Source organism: Prionailurus viverrinus, chromosome C1, assembly GCF_022837055.1.
Source record: "Prionailurus viverrinus isolate Anna chromosome C1, UM_Priviv_1.0, whole genome shotgun sequence".
Taxonomy (NCBI): domain Eukaryota; kingdom Metazoa; phylum Chordata; class Mammalia; order Carnivora; family Felidae; genus Prionailurus; species Prionailurus viverrinus.
Window position 1 is genome coordinate 165,918,623 of NC_062568.1, and position 22,801 is coordinate 165,941,423.

The 22,801-nt window shown below is 44.3% G+C and overlaps 1 protein-coding gene across 14 annotated transcripts in view; it reads right to left on the reverse strand.

The window, feature by feature from the left end:
- The window catches only part of FGGY (FGGY carbohydrate kinase domain containing), a 425,323-nt gene that overhangs the window by 146,786 nt on the left and 255,736 nt on the right, over positions 1–22,801 (reverse strand). For all 14 annotated transcript variants that reach the window (XM_047872219.1, XM_047872229.1, XM_047872228.1 and 11 more), the window contains one exon: positions 85–192. In XM_047872219.1, the coding sequence (XP_047728175.1) occupies positions 85–192 (108 nt within the window). The remainder of the gene's footprint in view (positions 1–84; positions 193–22,801) is intronic.

Here is a 22,801-nt window from a genome sequence, read left to right on the forward strand (position 1 = left end):
ATGGGGTAAATGGGGAGGGTGACAAAATGGACTAATCAAGGCTATGAAACCATTTAAGCCCGTATTGAGAAAGTTTCAACTTACCAATTTTCCAGTAACGCTCTGACCACCTTCATTCAGCCAGAACCCAGGGACCATGGCTGAGAAATAAGGGCCCCAGACACCTGGTACAAAAATTGGGTCTTTGCTGATCTGAAAAGAAAGAGGCAAAGTATGTGAAAATAATTGACGCTCAGGGCTAGAAGAAGCCTTATCCTCCTCCCATCTGATGTTTCTGTGACCATGTGATTCAACTTCTTATTAAATACCTTCTTTGGTAAGAAAGTCATTCCTTCCAAAGGAAGGGCATGGCTTCATCTTTGGATGAAGGTCTTCCTGTTACATTCATTTAAGATGTCGGAGTAGCAAAAGATCATTTTGGAAAGAAACTGGTAGGACATTTCCTTGCTGGCTCCCTCTCTGTGGTAGACTGATTGCAAAAATGTCCCCCATTCTCTACCCCTCCCTGTGTCCATTTCCTCTGCAATGTGACTTTACAACTTCTCTCACTGACAGGTGGAGTCCCCACCCATGGAATCTAGGTCAGCCTGGTGACTTGTCCTGGCCAACACAATGAGACGGAAGTCGTACCACCAGTCTTCTAGGCTTAGGTCTCAAGAGGACTGTGTGCTTCTACTCTCCCTCTTGGTTCTCAACCTCTGCAAAGAGAAGAGCCCAGACTAACCTGCTGGATGGAAGGACATGCAACAGAACTGAGGCAACCCAAATGTAGCAGGTGTATCTCAGATATAAGAGACAGCCCAAACAAGATCAGTAGATCACCCTAGTCAACCAGCACTAACAAGCCCGGATCACCACAATCACCCAGCTAACTGATAGACTTGTGAACAAAAACACATGTCTTGTATATCACTAACATTTTGTGTTTGACACCTAGCATTTCTGTGGTAATAGTAAGTGACACATTTCCTTCCTTCTCCAACTACTTACTAGGCAACTAATAGCATGCCATCTCCCCCTCTTGGGTGCTGGGGACAAAGAGATGAATCACACAGAGTTCTTATCTTCAGGAATCTACCAATCTAGAGGGGAGTTCCACAGGTAAATAGACAAATAGGATGCAGTGTGGTCCACGGGATGGTAAAGACAATACATAGAATGTTATGGAGGGACAGAGCAGGCCAGGAGTGAATGGTCTTAGGGAATAGGACATAGCTCAGATGGGCAGGACTGAGGCAGGCATTCTAGGTCAAGGGAAGGGCTTGAACAAAGCCATGTAGGTGAGGGAGAGGTGTTCTTAGGACTCAAGACACTGCAACAGTGTGTTTGTAGCAGACCACAGAAGTCCTTTCAGGTATTAGGAGAATACATCAAGACATGAACCTGGACGGACGAGGACGGACCACATGTTCACTCATTTGGAATGGTGCATGTTTCTCATCCATCTAGCAGGGATGAGTGTTGAAGTCATATTTCTGGTTGTGGATAAGTGTAGGGGAGGGTGGGGAGGGAAAGGGAGGGAGGCATGTCAGATCTACTCCCACATGTCTTCTGGATAGGCAGCAAATCCATTCATTCATTTATCCTACAAATATTTATTCAGCCCTTATTATGTGCTTGGTACTATGTCTCATCCTGGGGATATAGAAATGAACTGAATATTCATGATTTCTGCCCTCATGAAATTTTTAGTCCAGCATTTTAGCACACGGACAAACATTATTTAATTGTCTTGACCCCAACCGTTCCAGTTGCCTTTTCACTAAACTAGTGAGTCCTCAAATCAGGATTTCCGAAGCTCCAACAGGAAGGAGGTGAGGAAAGGTAAGGGAACTACAAAACACTGTCAACTCTAAATTGTGTGAAATCAAGATAATTTATAAAAAGGGACATTTAACACCTAAAAAAGAAAGAATAATGTCAGGGGAAAAAGACAGACTTTTGCAAGAAAAGTCAGTTTGGCTTACATTGACATACTTCTTTCCTTACTGTTATAACAGATGTTTCCTGAACTCCCACTGTGATCCAAGTCTGTGCCAGGCACTGGCAATGAATGTTAAACAAAACAGCACAGCCCCTGCCCTCAGACAGATTACAGCGACCAATCATTCAAGTTTGGCCAGGAATCTCTTGGTTTAGTACTGAAGGCCTTGCGTCCTAGAAAACCCTTCCGACCTAGGCAAAAGAGATAAATCATTGGGCAGCCTCAGAAAGATATTAATCAGACCATCACACGATGTGTAATTATAAAGCATGATATGTAAATGAATGAAAATCAAAAGGTCTGATAAGAGCAAATAAGTGAGGTACCTAATCCAGTCTATGGGTCAGGGAAGGCTTTCTTAGGAGGTAACATCAGAATTACGAAGTAAAACATATATAGAAGTTATTTAGTAGGTGTGAAGGTATGTGTGTGAGTAGGAGTGTGCGTATATGAGCTTTTGTGTATGTGTGTACGATACAGAGAGTGTTCCAGCCAGAAGGAGCACACACTACACAATCTTCATTTTTGTCACTTGGTCTTTGCCCGTGAACATTTACCACCTGCCGGGCCTAGAAACTACTCCCTAAACTGCATCCCAGAGTGGCTTTGGGGTGAATAAGATAGCTCATGTTCACAACCATTAAGAACCCTGTGTTTGACAGGTAGATGGATAACCACCAAAGTCAAATCATCTCTTTTCCTGCCCGGCACCCCTTCCCTTCCAGGACTCTTAGCCCCATTTGATAGATAAGTCTCAGAGAGGCTTCATAAGATATCCACAGTCACTCAGTTAGTAACTGCCCAAGGTAGGATTTGAACCCAGGCAGATGCCGGCCTCAAACCAGATGGCAGGCTTTATTTGTAACTTATAGTACATACTCTGCTTTGGAAGGTTACACATCACACCCCACCTCCACCCTGTCTCAAAATTTAAACCTGCTCCTGAGTCAGCCATAGCAGAGCTCCATTGGAAGAGTGTGGTTCTGTGGCTCCGAAATGTCAGGTGAAGGCTTTGCCTGGCTCTGCCCACGTATAAAGCTTTGAGCTGACTCCTGCTCATGCTCACTCGTTTGAAATGGCAAATGCTTCTCATCAGACATCTGAGTGAAGCGAGGAAACCAAGACAGAAATATGTTCCCCAGAGCATTTCCAATCACTTCCAAGCCCTGTGCTCTTGGAGAAAATAAGTAATAGTTTGTTTTGAGAGAGAGAGAGAACGCGCATTTGTATATGTCTGTGTGCTTTAATCCTTTGCAATGAACCTAAATATTTAAAAATATTTTTGTGAAAGCTCTTAACCCATGATGTGGGCTATCCTGGAGGCTGCTCTGTTACCCAAAGGAGGGAGTTCATTTTACTCCACTGGTAACAACTGTCTGTGCAGGACGCTGACTTCCTAGTAATCGTGGTGTTGTTGGCAACAACAACAGCTAAGATGGACTGGCTACTTACCAAAGGCCTTACTCCAAGCATATTATAGGAATTAAATCACTTAACCCTCATGAAAACCCTAAGGGAAGATTCCATCATTATTCCTATTGTCTAGATGTGTAAACTAAGGCTGAGAGAGTTCAACTGCGTGTCCAAGGTTATAAAAACTGCCAAGCAGTCAGGCACCACACTCTACAGGTTCCATAGTTGTCTCTGCCAAAGTGTTGTCTTAGTTTTTAGGCTACCTTTGCTTCTTGGAATCCTTCTTTGCCTCTTGAAGGCAGAGAGCAAGGGCCATCACAGTCAATACAGACTCATTCAAATGGAACAAACCTTTTGGTTTTGCTGACAAATAAGTTAGGGAATCTGCATTTCCAAAAGCTTTTGATAAATTTTCTCCAATACACTTGTGAAGAGGAGAACACGTGGGTTGAGTCAAATACCTATCTTTATTCTATTCCCAACTGCCATATTCCAGCCAGGTGATCTTACACAAGGACATAAATGGGCCTCAGCCTCAATTCAAAAATGGAAGGATCAGGGCACCTCGGTGGCTCAGTCGACTAGGCTTCTGACTCTTGATTTCGGCTCAGATCTTGTGGTTTGGGAGTCTAAGCCCCGTGCTGTCAGCACAGAGCCTGCTTAAGATTCTCCCCCTCTCTCTGCCTCTTTCTTTCTCCCTCTCAAAAATAAACATTTAACAAAATGGGAGGATTAAGGGGCACCTGGCTGGTTCAGCCAATGGAGCATGTGACTCTTGATCTCAGGGTCGTGAGTTTGGGCCCCATGTTGGATAACAGAGATTACTTAAAAGAAAAGAGAAAAAGAAAATATATGGTTATACAAAAATGGGAGTATCGATGTGAATGTTGAAAGACTTCTGTGAAGATGAAATAAGTTATCACCTACTAAGACCTTATTATATGTTAAATACCAAATAGACATTAGTTCTCCTTGAAACGAAGTTTGTATGAGAGAACAGTCAGGTGACAGAGTTGAATGACCACAGCCAAAAGTAATTATCATCATGTAAGAAGGTCTCTAGATTTGTCCATGGCCTGATTTAGCCAATATTGTTAACACTGAAGTAGAAAGTGATACAGAAGTAAAGCTTATCATGTTTTCAGATGGTGTTAACTTGGGAGGATTGCTTAGAATGGGGCATGTCCAAATCAAGATTCAAGATTACTTCAAAGAGCTAGAACATTAAGCAAAATACAAGAAACTAGTTAACATTTATTTAATTGTATAAATATTTGCACTTAGAAGGTACTGGAAATATTCTCATTCTTTTTAATGGGTGGTGGTATATGAGTATTCCATGTGGTATTGTTTAAACAGTACACAGACCCTTGCTCTATTCTTAAATTGTGTGTGCTATCAATAAAGTTAAAGAAGCCCACAATGAGACAAAACATTTGGTTGCACACCATACGCCAGGCACTGAGATCAGCATCGAGGCTATTAAAGTAACAAAGTAAAATGGTAATAACACGAATAATTAATAATAAGGCGTGGCTCCTTTCCTCAAAGAGCTCCTAGTCTGACCAGGCAGACAAGAGGCAGAAATTCAGAAATTACAACAAATCATGCTAAGCCCCACAGTAAGAGAGGGAAGGAGGGGTAGGAACCCAAGCTGTAGTCTTTCCATAGGTGATCACACAGAGCGAGGCCTTGAAGGACGAGTAAGTGTTTCCCTAAGTAAAGAAGGAGGGCATGCCAGGCAGAAAGGACTGTGTGGGCTAGGGGCACACTCATGAAGCTGCACAAGCATTCTGGTTTTCATGAGGGCTTAACGTTCTGAATTTTACTTGAAATAAAAGGTCATAAAGTTTGAAGGACAGGTGTATTTCTGCATTTATATGTCCTAATGCTTGTGAAAAATTCAATTTTGAAAAAGCTGTGGCTTTTTAAAAGGAAAAAAGCCTCAAACAACCCTCTAAGTCAAGCAACGAGAGTAAGAAATAACGCAGAAATAAGGATAATAATAAGAAATACTAAAATGGCAATCGCTAACAGTTACTGTGGGCTTCAGAAGATGCCAAATACTCTTCTAGGCTCTTTACAGAGGTTCTATCACATAATACTTGTGACATCCCAATGAGATAGGTCCTATTATACTTACCCCACAAACGAGGAAATCTAAGTTGAAGGAAATCAGATAGATAGTATATAAAAGGGTAACTTTGGATCCAAACAAGATCCAAGCTATGGACTACCAACTTCTTTTCCTCTGCCGACTTTATTTTCCTCGTCTATAAGGTAGTTAGATTGGACTGGAATATTTAATATCTCCTTTGTCTTTGAGATTATCTAAGATTCCAAGAAGCGGAGTCATTCTTCTCCAGCTGGCCAATCAGAATTCTCCAGCAAGCTCTTTCAACACAGACTCTGCTCTGTGGCTCAGAGGATCAAACTGGGTGGTCTCGAGGGGCTTCTCTTAACTACCGACTTTGCTTTGCCACCTCTGTGACCCGTGGCCAGGATTATAAGGGGCATTTGTTGACTGTCAACTTCATGGGTTGTATATAATGGCTACCATCTATAATTATAATCTCTTATATTTGCTGAGCACATATTCAGCAAGTATTTATTGGATACACACTGAATTCAAACTATTGTTTCCAACACGAATAGATACGGAAAGATGGGCATCAGAGCCTCTTGAGGTTTGCAATCTAGGAGGAGCCAGAGCACAGGATGGGCTGGGTGTCAGTCAGGTATCAAGTGATTTGTAAGTTTCTATTTGTATTCAGTCTTGCAATGACCCTGATAGTATACGGAGTCAAATATGCACAGCCCATTTTATAGCTGAAGACAAAGGCATGCAGAGGGTAGGCAAACTACCCAGGATCACAAGGATCTGAAATGGTGCAGCAGGGATTAGAAGCCTCTCTCCATTTGTTCCTGCCTCTTTTCATGTCTGTGCCCAAGCTGGCTCCGTTAGTGGATGCCACTGGCTGAGTTTCATCTAAGGCCGCGCTGCTGTCAGCTGAGTTTCCCTTCGGTGCTAAAGCCCGAGCGCCTGCTCACACCTCTTTCTGGGAGAGATGACTGGGCTCAGAGCAGGGAGCTACTGCAGCAATTTCCGTTCCGCCTTGCCCCCACCCCATCATCCCCGAGGTTGGCCTAAACCTCTGGCAGGGGCAGCAGGCAGGCTCCAGGCGCCAGTGGTCCTGAGAGGGAACAGGAGGTTTTGTTTTGAGTGCCTCCAGCCAGGTTGGGAATTTTAGAGGGTAGCCGCAGGCATGTGTGGGACTGAGTATTTCCGTGGTGGCTCATCTCTCCCTCCAAATGGACTGTGCTATCGTCTTACTAGAAAAAAAAAAATTATACACATTCCAGCCAACTCCCAGCTCACTACACAGTGCAAAAAAGAGCAGAGAGAATTTGGTTTTTGAATAGGGCTCTTAGCATTGACCTCTATTTTTGCACTTCTCAGATGGAACTGTAGTGAGTTACTTGCTTCTCCTATGAAATAGTGAGGAACCACATCTTCTCTCAAAAGGCAGTGAACACGGTTTAGTAACGTCAGCAGAGACCTTGGAGTCAGACAAACCTCAGTTTCAATTGTGGTTGGGTTGTTTATTAGCCATGTTCCTTTAAATCTCTCTGGGACTCAGTTTCCTCATCTATAAATGGGGATAATCTCACCTCCCACAGAGTTTTGTGTGAGTCCTAAGTGGTATAATGTGTTTAAAAATCTTAGGACGTGACATCCCCTCAAGAAATGTGAAATAACAGATGGTTTAATTCCACTCCTTTTTGGGACAGTGGGAAGATCTGGAATACAAAGTCCTGGGTTGGAGTCTAGGCTTTGCCCCTTCTTAGTGCTGTCCCTTTGGAAGGTTCTCCTTGCTCTTCCTTCCTGGATTTACTCCTCTTTGCTTGTCTCACTCGGCACATCTCACGGGGGCAGCCCATCCATTCCCACACGTGCACTGACAACTTTTGTGCTATTGAGTCCCAAATTTTCGTCCCAAACTCCGGCCCTATTATAAACATCCTTTAGAAGTTCCCCGTGACATAGGAGAGCTTTCTGACCTGGCTTTTATCTACAAGTCTGGTCTAATCACACATGGTACATTTCCTCATCCTTTGCCCCATTATTTTTACTCCAACGAGCCCATCACAGCCCAGAAATCCCCACGTACACCACCTTCTTTCTCATCTGTATGTCTTCATAATTTCTCTTCTCTCTAAAAGGCATTTCTTCTGACTTCCCCCTAACCCTTCCATGTCCTTTTATAGAACTTAGCTCAATATCATCTGCTCTGGGAAGCTTCTCTAAACTCTGACTGGGTTATTAGCTGCTTCTTCCGGCATCTTCCTTAACCTTCTGTCCTTCTATACTGTAGATTATTTTGACATATATGTCTAAGTGTGTATACCTACATCCGTAAGTCATATGTAATTGGATTACATAATTAAGTAATGCATACTTAATATGCTATGTGCATATAATATGCTTTGTAAACCAAACCATACAAATGCAGCACATGGCTAAAGTTATTAACAATGTCGCAGATATTCACAGCTGTAATTCACCTGTAAGCGGCACAAAGTTAACAAAGCTTCAGGCTTGCCAAATCTCCCTTTGCTATATTTGGAGGTTTCTGAAAGGTTAAGAGTCCTCCAGTATAGAGCATGCCCTTCCTAGAAATCCAATCCCTTTATTTCAGTTTGAACAAAACAAGAACACATGAAACCTGTCTACAGATACCTCCTGGGGCTTAGCAGTTGAGCAGGCGGGGAGGGCACTGAATGGGTTTGTCACCCAACCAAACAGTCCCCAAATCTGGGATGGAGGGAGGCAGCCAAATGTTGTTTGCAATGTCCTGAGTTATTTGCAAAGTATTTTGGACTCCTTAAACCCTGAATTCCTTATTCTTCATCATTCTGAAACCCATATGTGATCACAAGAGAAATTTAATCCATATGTTTCTCATTCACATACACTTAAAACACACCCAAAGTTGCTTTGCAAGAGACTGAATGACCAAGAAAACTTTTGAGGCAGTCCTAAAATTTCCCCCAATTTTCTCTCCCTTGCAGACAAGAAGCCACACTTGGCCTCCTCTCTACAGATGCTTGACTGGCTCCAGTGAGGTCAGACCGGCTCTCAGCTTTGAAAGTTCCAAGAGCTGTATGACCCCAAAGATATAAAATCATAGTTTGCGTCTTTTCACAGCCTAAACAATCCGCAGTGGGTAAACAGTTATCGGTCTCTTCTGTGGATCCTGTGAGTAAGGGAGGAGGGGCTAGTGATGTGAGTGGGGGAAGGGGAGGCAGCTAATGAGAGGAGAGAGGGTGCCCTTTCTGCGTGGTGGTCACCAGATGTTCCAAGGTCACATGGTGAGCTGGACCCTCCGAGTCAGAACCCTATCTTCTACTTCTGTCACATCCCCAGGAGTGAGCAGAGGACTAACTGAGTGCTTCTCCAATACGACCCAGCCGATGCCTCCCTTTGATTCTAAACTAGCTGTTTAGGAAAAGCAGCTCTCCCTTACAGAGTTCAGTAAAAAAAAAAAATTGCCTCAGGCAGCCTTACAGCCAAGGCCGGTCAGCAGGTGCACACGAGCATGACACAGCCTTTTCTCTGTAACAAGCACACGGCACCCCAACGCACAGAGTCTTGGTCAGGTACCCTCTGACTTCCGACTGCTAAGTTGTGGGCACTTTCTCTTCCTGCCCCACTCCTGCTCAGCTTCTGAGCTGCCCTTGTTACGACTTTTGCTTTGATACCAGTGTCTAGTCTCACATGTTGTCTCATAAGTCTGACCCCGGGTGTAGAGATTGTCTGGTGTGGCTCTGAATGTTTGGTCCTAACTTGCTGTATGACTTTGGTCCTTGGGGTGTTCCTCTGGAAAGTGGGGCAAACAGGACCTCTTTTATAGACCCGTAAAGACTAAATGTGGCACAATCTATTATAGGCCTTGGTACAGTGCCTGGTACATTCAGTGACCCAGGGAAATGGAGCCCGTATTAATATCATCACCTCCACACTGGCCAAGGTGTACTTCTTATTTATGGAGTGGATTACATGCAGGCATTTAACTTTAAAAAGCAAGATCTGACACCATCTTGACTGGAAATCTAAAGTAGGGTACAGGGTTTGCACGGGCTGTAGAGAAGGAGCAAGATAGGAATCAACACGATCACTCAGGTGCGTTAACTTCTACTGGCAAGATCTGTCATTGGGCGTAAGCACAACTGAGAGGTACCTGTTAACAGGGTAAGGTGTAAAGGCAAAGAGAATCCTGGCTGAATTATAGCAGGGCCTCTTTTGAAAAAAGTCATCATTTCTGGGCAGATGCATCAATCATTGCCTTTTGGAAGCACTCCCCGAAAGAACCCACTCCTGCTTCTCAGGTTCAGCTCAGGAAATTTGGGACCTGGGACGTGTCCACACAAGTCTGGACATGAAGAATCCCAATCTTCAGAACTGTCTCTCCGCTTTTGGCCTAAGAGAAGATGAGAAGGCTAAAGTGGCCGGGCAAAGAGAATTAAAGACTCTGGGACACTTGGGTGGTTCCGTGACGGAGGGACCGCCCACGTGTCATAAACTGACAAATGTTTATCGAGTGTTAGGGTGAAGGAGTTCATCCCTTACATCTGCTCTGTAATGAAGGAGACTGCGAGAGCATTAAAAAGTCGTGATGGTCAGATAGCAGGAGGTCAGGAGAAAGATGGAGAGACAGGGTAGGAACCCCACGTTGTTTGGCCACCGAATATGTTACCAGAGGCAGCACACAAGCGACACAGGTACCAGCACGTCCATGTCAGACAGCGATAACGGCCCATCTTCCTGCCGTGTCTGGGCCATGCCTCTGAATCCTACACAGGCCAGCACACCAGGGAGTCACCGCCATCAGCTGGAGAGATGTCTATGCGAAGCTTCTGTCGTCCCCACATGGGGCAGTTTTACATCCACTCCCCCACCTGCGATGCTGGGCAAGGCTGTGTCACCTGGTTTCGATGGTCAAGGGAAATGAGCTTCAAGGATGTTAATTCAAGTTTCCAGGCTCACAAAGAGGGGCAGAACCAGCTTTTAGACTCAAATCTGACTCAAGAGTCCACAAGCTTCTTGAGACACCTTTTTATAGAAAAAAGGCTGCACACAGGAGAGACAAGGACCCGGCAGGCAGACAGAGTCAGCCCAGCTCTCTTTGTGCCCTGAATGGAGTATGTCCCTTGGAAAGCCAGTAGACAAGATGGGATTTTCCTTTGTCAAAGGGGGGGGGGGAGGGAGAGAGAGAGAGAGAGAGAGAGAGAGAGAGAGAGAGAGAGAGAGAGAAATCATATATTCCCGTGCTATCTTTTCCCTTTTCTCCATATTCAACAGCAGTTTTTTGAGAATGCTAAGTGACTCTCAGATTTTAAAAAAAAAGGGGGGGGGGGACTTAAAAATTGCTTCCCTATTTGAGTGAGTTTTTTTGGAAGAGAAATAGTCCACAGAGGTAAGGAGACGAGAGGAAGAAAGGGCACTCAGAGGGAAAGCTGATCTGGAGGGTTTGCCCTCTGCCTGTACTCTATAAAAGACCATGCTAATAAGTAAGATATGTAAACACTGTAGGACAATCAGAAACAAATGAAATGAGGGCTTGAGAGTAACAGTGTTCAGCTGTGGCCAAAGGCCAGGAGGCAGCTTTTGTTATGAATAGATCATCTGCATGTGAAACAGACCTGATTTTAACCCTTGGCGGAGGCTATCCAGTGTAGAAGAATGTATAGGGCCCATCTGGATTTCCTTAGACAAAAGAAAAACAGGGGATAACAGGGAAGAGAGGGGGAGAAACAGCTATCTGTGAAATAATATGACATGATGTAGGGCAGAGTTACAGTTCTGTGAGAGTGGTTTAAATAGTTTCTGTGTTATTAGTCGGTAACAATTGGGCTCGCAAAGTAACAAATGAATGACAGTTACAATGGCTTTTTTTAAAGAAGTTATTACAGGTGAATGGAGGCAGGCAAGGGAGGGAAGGCCACTAACATTTGCCAAGCACCTACTAGGTGCTGATTGTTTGATACACATTCTCCTGCATAATCTTCATGATAATCCTGCCACTTCCTTCAGGTTACAGATGAAGATACTCTGACTCACAAAAGTCCCGAGCCTTGTTTACAGTCATATAGATGCTCCAGGTGGCAGAATGGGGATTTGATTTGATCTGGTTCGGTCTGGTTGGGAAGAAGGCTATGCTCTTCTCCTTATACCAGGCTGCCTCCTGGCTACCGGAAGAACAACAGAAGTCCAAAGAATGTAAGGGGCCAGTGGAACCAGCCCTTGCCCTTTCCCCTCCCGGACATTTGAGCTCTTGCTGTGGGTTTACAGGGAAGGGTCAGGCCAGTGCCTAAGAATGCTCTCAAGGAGCAAACCAAAGCCGGCTTCTGGAGATCAGTGTGCTTCCCTATGGTCCTGCCTTCCTCCCTTCTCCCCACTCATCATGCAGCAATCAGAGACAAGATTAAACGAAACTGGTCACCAACGCCAGCCTGGCTTCCAGGATGTGTGAATTCCGGCAGAACTCTCTGTGTGATGGTGTAGACTGTGATACCCTGTGTGTGTGGTGTAGACTTATTCGCCATTGGCCTAGCAATTTGAGAATTTGGCTCTCACCTGAGGGACAGATGTCAGAGTGAGGAGTAAGAGCTATTTTTCCACTTCACTGGCCTGCGCTCTCAAGGTGGTGACTGAGCACTCAGCCATGGTAGGAGGGAATGTCCCTGTGCAGCTGCCTCTGGGTGGGTACAGAGAAGGGTGCGGGGGTTAGAGAGGCCGGGGGGCCAGGGAGACTACTTCCTCCAGGCTGACTGGTGCTGTGCAGTGGGGCGTTTTGGTTTAGCCAGGTCAGGAATCACAACTCCATCATCAAGCTATGAGACCCTGGCAAATGCCGGTTTCCTCCAGCGTAAAAGACACACAAGAATATTCATCTTCCAGGATGTTCAGAAAGATTAGAAGCAATGCAAAGAAAGCCCTGATGTGCTGCCTGCACACAGTAAATAATCAACAATTAAGAGCTGCACTCTCGTTTTCTTAAAGCCAGGAAATGTTTCCTCTGTATTTTTCTGAGTTCAGAGTACAGACCGGTCTGCTTAATCCTGGTAAGGTACAAACAACAGCAGTGCCAGCAGAGGGTGGGAATAGCTGGAGATACAGTGAGTTTTAAGTGGAAGAAATCTGGGTCTCATTTTTTATGCCAGACCAGGAGGACTGTTTGGATCTCAATGTGGGTTCCTAGTGGGTTCATGGTAAAAAAGTCATCTAATGTTTAGACTTGAGGCATTTCTGTTAATCGAGGCTCTGCACTCACCTGTCAAGAGTTTATAGGCTAGCTGCCTTGTAGGGTTGTGGGGCTATTAACCGACATCATGCATGCAAGCACCTGGTGTGGTTTCCCACACACGGTAGGTGCCGAACATGGGTAATGAGAGGGGGAGGACCCAGGAAACATCTGGGGACTGGTGGGCATCAAGATTCTGGAAAACAGAGACACTTCACACATTTCTTCAACAAACATTTAACTGAGCACCTACTATGGGGTCAGGTTCTAGGGAAACAGATGAAAAAGATACTGTCATTGTCCTAGGTTTTCAATGTAGTTAGGATGTATGACAGCTAATCTACGAATAGCAAGAAACTCTGATAAGCACGTCAATAAAGGCGTAGGTTCTTAGTATAACAATGGCATGAAGAGAGTATTATGGTTTGGCTGCAAGGCAGAATTTACAGTAATAATAACCAAAATCCCACAAATGTGGAATTGCCATATATGAGGAGCAAAGGACTATGTTAAGTGGCTTTATGTGCATTATCTCACTTAATAATTACCGCAGGCCTGTAAAGACAGGTATCAGTATTCCCATTTTACAGATGCAGGAACTGAGGCTTAGAGGAGTTATAGAACTTGCTCAAGGTAAGGCTTCCAGGAACAGGAGATAAGAAAAAAAAATCAAACCTATGAGTGGGAGGACAGGCAGAGGTTAGATCATGAAGGCTCTATCATGACAGGCTAAGTAATTGGGATTTTTCTCTTGAAAGCAATGAGGAAATAGTCCCAAGTTACGTTTTGGTTACTCTGTAGCCAGAAGCCCACGAACCCACTGCCTTCCCCTCTCAAGCACACATTCAGGATTACCAGAGTTGGACTTGCACGACGGTTCATTTTAATTTGTTCTGATTCACAACTGAATGCATAATGGATGATAATCACCTGTTACATTGCCCCAAAGTTCTTGTGGTCCACAGGCTACGTAAGTGTCCCACACAGAGCTGCGCCTTCCCTGGACCCCTGGAGCCTCGGGGCTGCAGATCAGCTTCATGGTGTGTAAATGTGTGTGGTTTCTTCTATTTTGCTAAGTCAACAGTTCCATCAAAATATGTTTATCCAAAAGCCCTTCACTGCCTCACCTCATTCTATCCATCTCCTCTGTCCTGATTCACCCTCCCACAGCTTTTGGCCCCTCTATGCTTTAAACGGTCCCAAAGTGCTACTTTGATCTTGGACTTTTAAACTGCCCAAGCTACACATCTGACCTGCACTTTTTTTTTTAGTGTTTTATTTATTCTTGACAGAGAGAGAGAGAGAGCATAAGCGAGGGAGGGGCAGAGAGAGAGGGAGACACAGAATCGGAAGCAGGCTCCAGGCTCTGAGCTGTCAGCACAGAGCCCAATGGCAGGGCTTGAACTCGTCAACTGCGAGATCATGACCTGAGCTGAAGTCGGACGCTCAACCGACTGAGCCACCCAGGCGTCCCATGACCTGCACTTTGAAACCACCTGACTCTGCCCTGGTTCAGTTAACATCTGGCCCAAGACCCTTGCTCTATCCCTCATCCATGTCATGCCTGCTCCACAGGGCCTAGCATCTGGATTTAGTCTTCCAAATCCTGGCTTTCCCCAATAACTTTGGCTAAAATGCACTCCACTAGCTCTCCCTGCCCTGAAAGTCTTGGTTAGGATCATCACCCAGAAGTGGACTCAACTGAGGACACCAGCCTGGTACCCACACCCTACAGAAGGACACTTGCCTATGGCCAAGGGTAAAGGTAGTCTTCCATGGAGGAAATACCGCACACCACATATGTTCCCCATTCAACAGCCCATGTTCCCAATGGGCCTCAATGCCCCTAAGACGTCTCTGTGCTACAGAGGGTTTCCAGACAGCTGTCACTAGCTCCACCAATGCTCGACACCTATAGGAAGTAGGGAAAGTCATTTTGTTTTTTTTTTGATAAAGAGAGGAAGCCCTGAAAAATCAAATGAATCGCTCTCATTCACCTGGACACAAAGTGCCAATGTCAACTTGAAGACCCTTCTTTTTATTTCAAAGGTCAGTAATTTCTCCGTTGGCCTAATACTGAGAGTGGATGTACATGATTTCAGAGAAGTCAGAAGCACCTTTATATCCCCCCAAAGCCATCATCCCTCTGGTCTCCTGTAGGATGATGCACCAGAGGAGAGCCTCGCTGGCTGAATTTAAAAGCTTTGATTTTGTACGAAGACAGATGTTGCAGAGGGACTCATCCTGTAGTCAGTTGTACCACACAACAGAAAGGACATGGCTGCATTTTCTTTTTCTTCGTTGCAGTCGAGAACAGACACTATGAGATCATCAGTATTAGGTGAATGCCTCTCCTGCATATGCCACACCAGACCCTCCTACCGAAGTTCTTGGTTGCACTCAACAACAGCCCTCAAATATTAGGGACAACAAGACACAGTTGTGGCATTAAGAAATGATGACCTCCTTTGCATCCTTGATACTGGGAGAGTCTTCAAGAATGTTCACCTTCAAGATCTCAAAACGGCGAGCACTCACCACACCACATCACTTCACACTGGGATCCTGCTGAGTGACCATGTCCATCAAAACTGACTGAAAGCCAACTTCGTTCCAGGGACTGTACTAGATCCTGGCAATACAGAAACGGAGGAGCCACAACACCTGCCATCGAGGAACTCACAGCCATGTGAACAAGGAAGACACAGGCCCAGGTAACTAGCAACAAACAGGGAGGAGTATGCCCTGTGACAGAGGCACGTGCCATGGGCCATCTCGGTGATTCTGAAAGCTTCCAGGAAGAGGTGACCCCTGAGCTCAGATCGGAAGGCTAAGTGAGAGTTGTTAGACAGGAGAAGGGAGAGGAGGCAAAGGGAGAGGCATCAGGGAGTACAGGACATCTTGGAGCAGGGCTGAAGGAGATAGAATGTGAAGGGGAGTAGTTTCATGTTGAGTTCACTGGTCATCATGGGCCGTGTCATGCAGAGGGTCATCAGAATGCTAAGGAATTAAAAAAAAAAAGAATGCTAAGGAATTAGAATAATTCCTTTAGGGGCAATGGGAAAGAGAAGGATAACATGTTTCAAACTGGTAGGAGAGATTCTGGCTAAGACCTGCGTCCTCTCCGGGACTCCATTCGGTCATCTGCAAATGAGAGTACTGAATTAGATGATCTTCACACGTTCCTTCTGAGTCTCCCGTTCTGGTCATCAAATGGATGATTACAGTTACAGAAACATTTTTCATGCTGCAACAGAGTTGGTAGCCAAACACTATGGATGGGTGCCTGAACAAGGTGTTGAGCTCTAACGAAGGAGTAGGAACACTGGATGTGTCTTCAAGCGACTTGAATTCAAAGCTAGGTCTGCCGCTTACTACGTGACCGGGTAAATCCCTTTACTCTCTCATCTCTAACACAGGGAGATCAATACGTTGGAGGGAGGGAAACCGTAAGGAACAGAGAATACCAGATATGTTAAAATACCTGGCACACAAGCAGTTACTCAACCAATGTCCACTGACTCTATGAACTGACCTAGACAGACTGTAGCTCAGCGTATTTTTCAACTTGTACTGCAAGAATGTTACATGTAAGGGCCCGGAGTACACAGGGATGAATGAGGCATGGCTGCAGGCCTTGCGAGCTGCAGGTCTAGTGCGGTGACACACATTTAATACATTTTTATAAAATCCAGTGAGTGGAACAACACAGTTACGAATCAAACGCTACAGGGACGCAAAGGAAGGTGAGGGTACTTTTGCCTGGAGTCACGGGAGGAAGCCCAGGCCAAGCTTTAGGGAAAAGGTTCTATTTAAGTTGGTTACCAACAGTTTACGAACAAGCTGCATAAGATCCTAGTTAGGATGTCTCACTCAACACAAGTTGTGAGATCGTTTTCTCTCTAGGTCCAATTGTGTCCAATGAAGACTTTTTCAGCTGGGGATTCTAATGAAACTCCTCCTCCTCATGCAAATGGTCTCAGGGAATAAACAATAATGAATAAGGCAAAAGGAGGAGAGAGAGAGAGAGAGAAAAAAAAACACACAAAACATTAGTTGGTCTGTAAATTTTTAACTTTTCCAAGTTGTGTCATGAAATATTACTGTGCTCTTGACCAAAACCCTAACGGGATCTTACCGGGGAGGCACAGAGCTGTGGTGACTGATCAGCCTCGCCTAGCAAACCCTTTTCAAGGAAGATCTAAAATGACCTTGTGTGGTCACCAGCCCAAAGTCATTTCCCCCACGTATGAACCAGACAAAAATTTAATCCAAGCCATTAACGACGACCACCACTTAGCATTATATCATAAATGGTCAGGGGCGTGTGTCAGCTATTACAAAGGTCAAGTGAGAGAAAGAATTCTCATTCCCCATAGTCACAGGGAAGGACACTCTGTGGAAGAGGTGGGCTTTCTCCTTAACATTAAATGAAAGAAGCTTGAGGGAAATGGTTGATGTGTAATGTGCCCTTGGACGTGATGATGAAGAAGAGGAAGAAGACTATTAACAGGAGACAGAGAAGGAGGAGGGAAAATACATGTGGTGGGGCTAAAGGAGGAGGATGTTCGGACTGAAGATGATTCGAGACTGAGGATGCACACTGCTGCCTGGAGTTCAAAGATAGCTACTTTCCAGTTTTACAATGAGAGAAGCACCTGTGCTTGCTGGGTTAGTCATCTGTAAGCCTAAAAATCAAGAAAGAACATAGAAGTCTGAGAGGCAGTACGATGCAGTGGTTACAAGCATGAACTTGATTAAAACGAAATGTAACAGAGAGCTATCAGTTCTGGGGAGAGAAATTAAATCTGGCTGCGGTGGTGGCACAGAGGAGGGGGTATGGAAATGCATTCTCAAAGCCTGCACAGAATTTAACAGGCTCAGCTGGGGCTGGGCTGTAAGGAAAAGGGGTAAAAGGAAGCTTTCATGACGGAAGGCACAGCATGTGGAAAGGCTAAAATAAGTTAGGAAGCATTCCTTCATTCAAGAAGTATTTCATGGGATGCCTGGGTGGCTCCATTGGTTGAGCATCTGACTCTTGCTTTCGGCTTAGGTCATGTTCACCTCTTGTGGGATTGAGCCCCACGTCAGGCTCCATGATCAGTGTGGAGCCTGCTTGGGATTCTCTCGCTCTCGCTCTGTGTCTGCCACCCCCACCCCCTCTGCCTTTCCCGTTTGCACGCACTCTCTCTCTCTCTCTCTCAAAAATAAAAACCAAAAGACCAAAAAACAAAGAAGTATTTCTTGAATACAAGCGTCTACTATATTCAAGGCATGGTTCAAGGGCTCAAAAACATAGCTATGAGAAAACAAAATCCTACTTTCATGGAACATATAATCTGGTGGAGAGTGATAAAAACACACGAATATTCGAATATATATATGTCAGCTGTGACAATACTGTTTAGAAAAATAAAGCAGGAGAGAGAGGTTAAGTAGTATGGTGGGGACGAGCATTGTTATTTTAATACAGGGTGATCTGGGTGGACCTTAATTATGAGGCTCTATTAAGCAGAGACTGTGAGGGAGTGAAGCATGAAGTTTGGTGTGACATAAGCAGAATGGTAAGAGCAAGTGCAAAGGCCCTGTGGCAGGGATGTGCTTGCTATCTCACATAAGCAGTATAGCTAGAGTGGTGTGAACAAGAAGAGTGACAGAGCAGGGTAGAAAAGCAAAGATGAGCAGATAAGTGGGGGTCTAAGAATGGGATGTGGGGTCAAGAGAGTTTTTTTCTCCCTCCTGCCCTCTGGTTCTTTAGAAGACAGCTATCATAGCATGTTGTAATGTTAACTGATTAAGTCAAGAAAGAGATTTGTCAGTGCAGGAGGGGGAAGAGAGAATGGATAGAGCCTTGTGTATGTTCTAATTTATTGAGGGATCTGTATGGGTAGGTGTACGGTGGGAAAACAGCTGTATTCCCTTATCTACTCCATGTTAAATTTGTTCTGTGAAGTTTTCATTATCCTGAGATGGAATTTTAGGTGGATCCATAGTACTCCTAAACTCTTAAAGAGCACAAGTCCACTGTCCATTTTCAAGCATTAAATGTGTGCACTCCATTATAATAACCAAAACTTCCATATCACTGAATTACAAATTCTCCCTCCTAGAGCTACAGCTTATTTCAGGCTTAGAAGCGTATTGGAGAAGCGGGGGGCGGGGGGGGGGGGGTGATATCCTGCCTCTCTGGTTTTTCTGCTTCACCTTCCCCTCCACGGGCTAGCTGGGGTGGTGTGGGTTGGGGTGTGTAAGGAAGGTCTTGCTTGACTGATATGGTCATGATTGGACTTCCATAGGTCCTCAACGTGGGGTGCCTATCCGATAAGGACTCGCTGGTCATGTGGTCCTGGTGATTCACTGCAATGTCTACCCGGGGACTCCCTCTACCTCCCCACAGTAGGATGTTTGAAGCCAGTTTGCTCCTCTGTCTACTGCTCTACTCCCAACTCCCTTTCAGTCCTGGGTTTCAGGTGGCTTACCCATCTACTGGGATCATACCACTCCTTCAATCAAACCTTTCGGATGAGGTCCCATTTAAGATCTGCCCAGCTGGCTCCCCTGTCATGAATACACCTACAGCTTTCCCTTGTTTTTAGTGGACATACATCCGGTTCCCAAAGCAGCCCTCACTTTCTGCTGACTATCCCAGACACAACAGTCCAACTCAGGCTCTGCTCCTTAGTCCTCACCTCTGACTTCTTCCATCTGTGTTTTATATCCTTAGGGCGAGTGTTACCATCTTTTAACAAGTCCCGCATAGTTGATCTGGACTCTGGGGCCTCTTCCAAAAACTCTGGGTAAAGAAGACCCCTATTGTAAGATCCCATTACATGAAGCTGGAGCAGAAAGTATGTTGGGAGAGGAGGTGGACAGAGCTGGAGAGGGCTAAAGGAATTGACCTTTACTTTCTAGGCAAGAGGGTATCATCAAAGGCTTTCTGAACAGAGTCCCACGTCAGGAAAAGGTATCAGTTTCAAGACACCGGACATTGTAATATCAGGTGTTACATTAACTAACTTACTAAATGAAATTCCCCTTTGAAATGGGAAGTACACACAGGATTAAAACCACCACCATCCAGTATTTTAAACTACTAAGACATTCTTACCTAACTGCCTGCCTGTTTTATGATAACCAGCCTCCCTCAATTGTTCCCCGATCAATCTCTATTTGTTGTCACTCAAGTGTTCAACTCTGTCTTCTTGTATGTAAACTTTAAACCTGCCACTGTACCTAACCCCTCTCCAATTCTCTGGAATTCCAAACTTTCTGGTCACACGAGAAGACAGCCCTTTGTGAATTCTTTTGACTTCATTCAGAATAATCACTTTCATTACTTCGTGGACAACATATATAAATTCAAAGACAGTGGCATGAGATGAATGGCCAACTTTAAGGAGAAAATGAAATAAGCAATTATCCTATTAAAGAGAGCATTTAATTTTTGTCCTGATTAAATCATCTTTAGCCACCTGGCTTCAGTTCAAATAAATGTGAATCTTTAGGGGCAAAGTCTAATGGCCACTGGCAGAATGTTCTGGGGCTGACTCACTCATTTATCCCTTCATATGTCAAATGACTAGCTGACTGTGCCAGGTGCTGAGGATGTAAGAAAGGCAGCACCGTGAACTCAATTCATTTTATGAGGGGTTTGGAAAGTAGGGCGATTTTTGGCTCCCTTTAAATAATAATTTGCTAACTTCAATTCATTCATCCAACAAATACGTATTAAGCATCTTCCATTCATTCATTCGTTCATTCATTCCATAATGAATGCCTAATTAAGTCCCAGGCACTGTGCCAGCCACTGAGGATATCATACTGAGTCAATGGTCACTGCCCTCATGAAGTTCAGTGATGGAGCTCTGTGGCTGTGGAATTGGACTGTCAAATAAACGAATCCTTGGTGGTTATTCAAGCACAGGATACTGATTATCTGTCCTGAATTCTATAGAAGATCATTTCCTTAATGTCGTAAGTATATATATACATATGTATGTGTGTGTGTGTATACACACACAGACACACAGACACACAGACACACACACACACACACACACACACACACACACACACACACCTCCAGATATATATATCTCCAGCAAGTATCATGCTTACTGGAGAAATTTTAGATACATTCTAACATAAGGAACAAGTTAAGGTTACTTTTGTTTTTTTTAATGTTCATTTTTGAGGGACAGAAGGACAGAATGTGAGTGGCGGAGGGGCAGAGAGAGAGGGAGACACAGAATCCAAAGTAGGCTCCAGGCTCTGAGTCGTTGGCACAGAGCCTGACGCAGGGCTCGAACTCACAAACTGTGAGATCATGACCTGAGTCGAAGTCAGATGCTCAACCAACTGAGCCACCCAGGTGCCCCAGGATGAGGTTACTTTTTATTATCCTAATGGCTCAACAAAATACTGGAGGTCCTGACAAACACGACCAGGCAAAAATTCATTCACAAGAGGTACTGAGAAGGAAAGAAAGAGACAAAATTTTGCAGGTGATATGATCTCACAGTTACAGCTCATACTGGCCCCTCTGATTGGACCACTCTTTTTTTCTAACCAGAATATTACAGTTCAATGTCAGTGCCTTACAGAAGCCTTCCCTGACCATCAAAACCACATTAGATCACCTAGCTCTATAGTTTAAAAATTACTCTGAAAGATCTTATGCATGCAGACAGTGCATAACACATATACATTTTAAAACTTAGAGTATTTAGCAAGGTTAGTGGATATGAGATCAATGTTTGAAAATAAAATATATTTCTCTACTCCAGCAATAACTCAGTAGGAAATATAAAAAAAAAACTAAATGCAATTCATAAAAGCGATTGAAAGTTACAATATAAGAATCTGATTCCTTTGCTTTATCTGTGTTCCTCTGCTATACGTGAATTAGCGTAGAAATATAAACTAATGTATTTTATTTTTATTTACTCCTAAAAAGGAATTCATGTTGTCACTTCTTTCATAAAGGGTGTGTGTGGTGTGCTGAGTAATGTTCCCCCACCCCTGACAAAAAAAAACCACACCCACGTCCAAATCCCTCCAAGCTGTGAATGTCACCTTATAAAGCAAAAAAAAAAAAAAAAAAAAAAAGGATTTTGTAGATCTGATTACATCAAGGATCCTGAGATGGGAAGAGAATCCTGGATTATCCAGGTGTGCTCTAAATGTAATCATAAGGGAGACTGACCACAGATGGGGAGAAGGCAATGTGACTATGGAGGCCAAGGTGAGTGATGTGGCCATAAGCCAAGGAAGACCAGCGGCCACCAAGATTGCAAAGAGACAAGAACAGATTGTACCCTGGAGCCTTGAGAGGGAGTAGGCTCTGAGGACATCTGATCTCAGCTTAGTGAAATGGATTCCGGACTCCTGGTCTCCAGAACCTTAAGAAAATAAATGTGCATTGTCTCAACCCACCAAATTTGTAGTAATTTGTTATAACAGCCAATAAGAAACTAATATAAATACTGAACGTGTTTAAAAATTCTTTTTTCAACGTTTATTTATTTTTGGGACAGAGAGAGACAGAGCATGAACGGGGGAGGGGCAGAGAGAGAGGGAGACACAGAATTGGAAACTGGCTCCAGGCTCCGAGCCATCAGCCCAGAGCCTGACGCGGGGCTCGAACTCCCGGACCGCGAGATCGTGACCTGGCTGAAGTCGGACGCTTAACCGACTGTGCCACCCAGGCGCCCCAATACTGAATGTGTTTTAAATACTGCCCCAATACACATGTGTGCATGTACACACACACACAGATATTATAGCAACATATATAATATAAGACTGATGAAAAAAAGAATGGAAATATGGCCAACAGAAGGTTCAATATTTTAGCTTGAGTGTTCAATTTCAACTCTGAGCTTCCTGCTTTCCAGGGTTGGAAGAAAAAGGTGATCAGTTAAATAGCTTTTATTACTGGAAAAAGAAAATATAGTGGATGTGCAGATTAAACATCACTTTTCCAATCATATAAATTCTAAAATTCTCCAGGAGGACTTTGGAGGGAGTAAAATGAGTGACATATTAACTCATCAGCAGGGGTATTAATACTTTTTTTTTGTATTTTTCAATTTTTTAG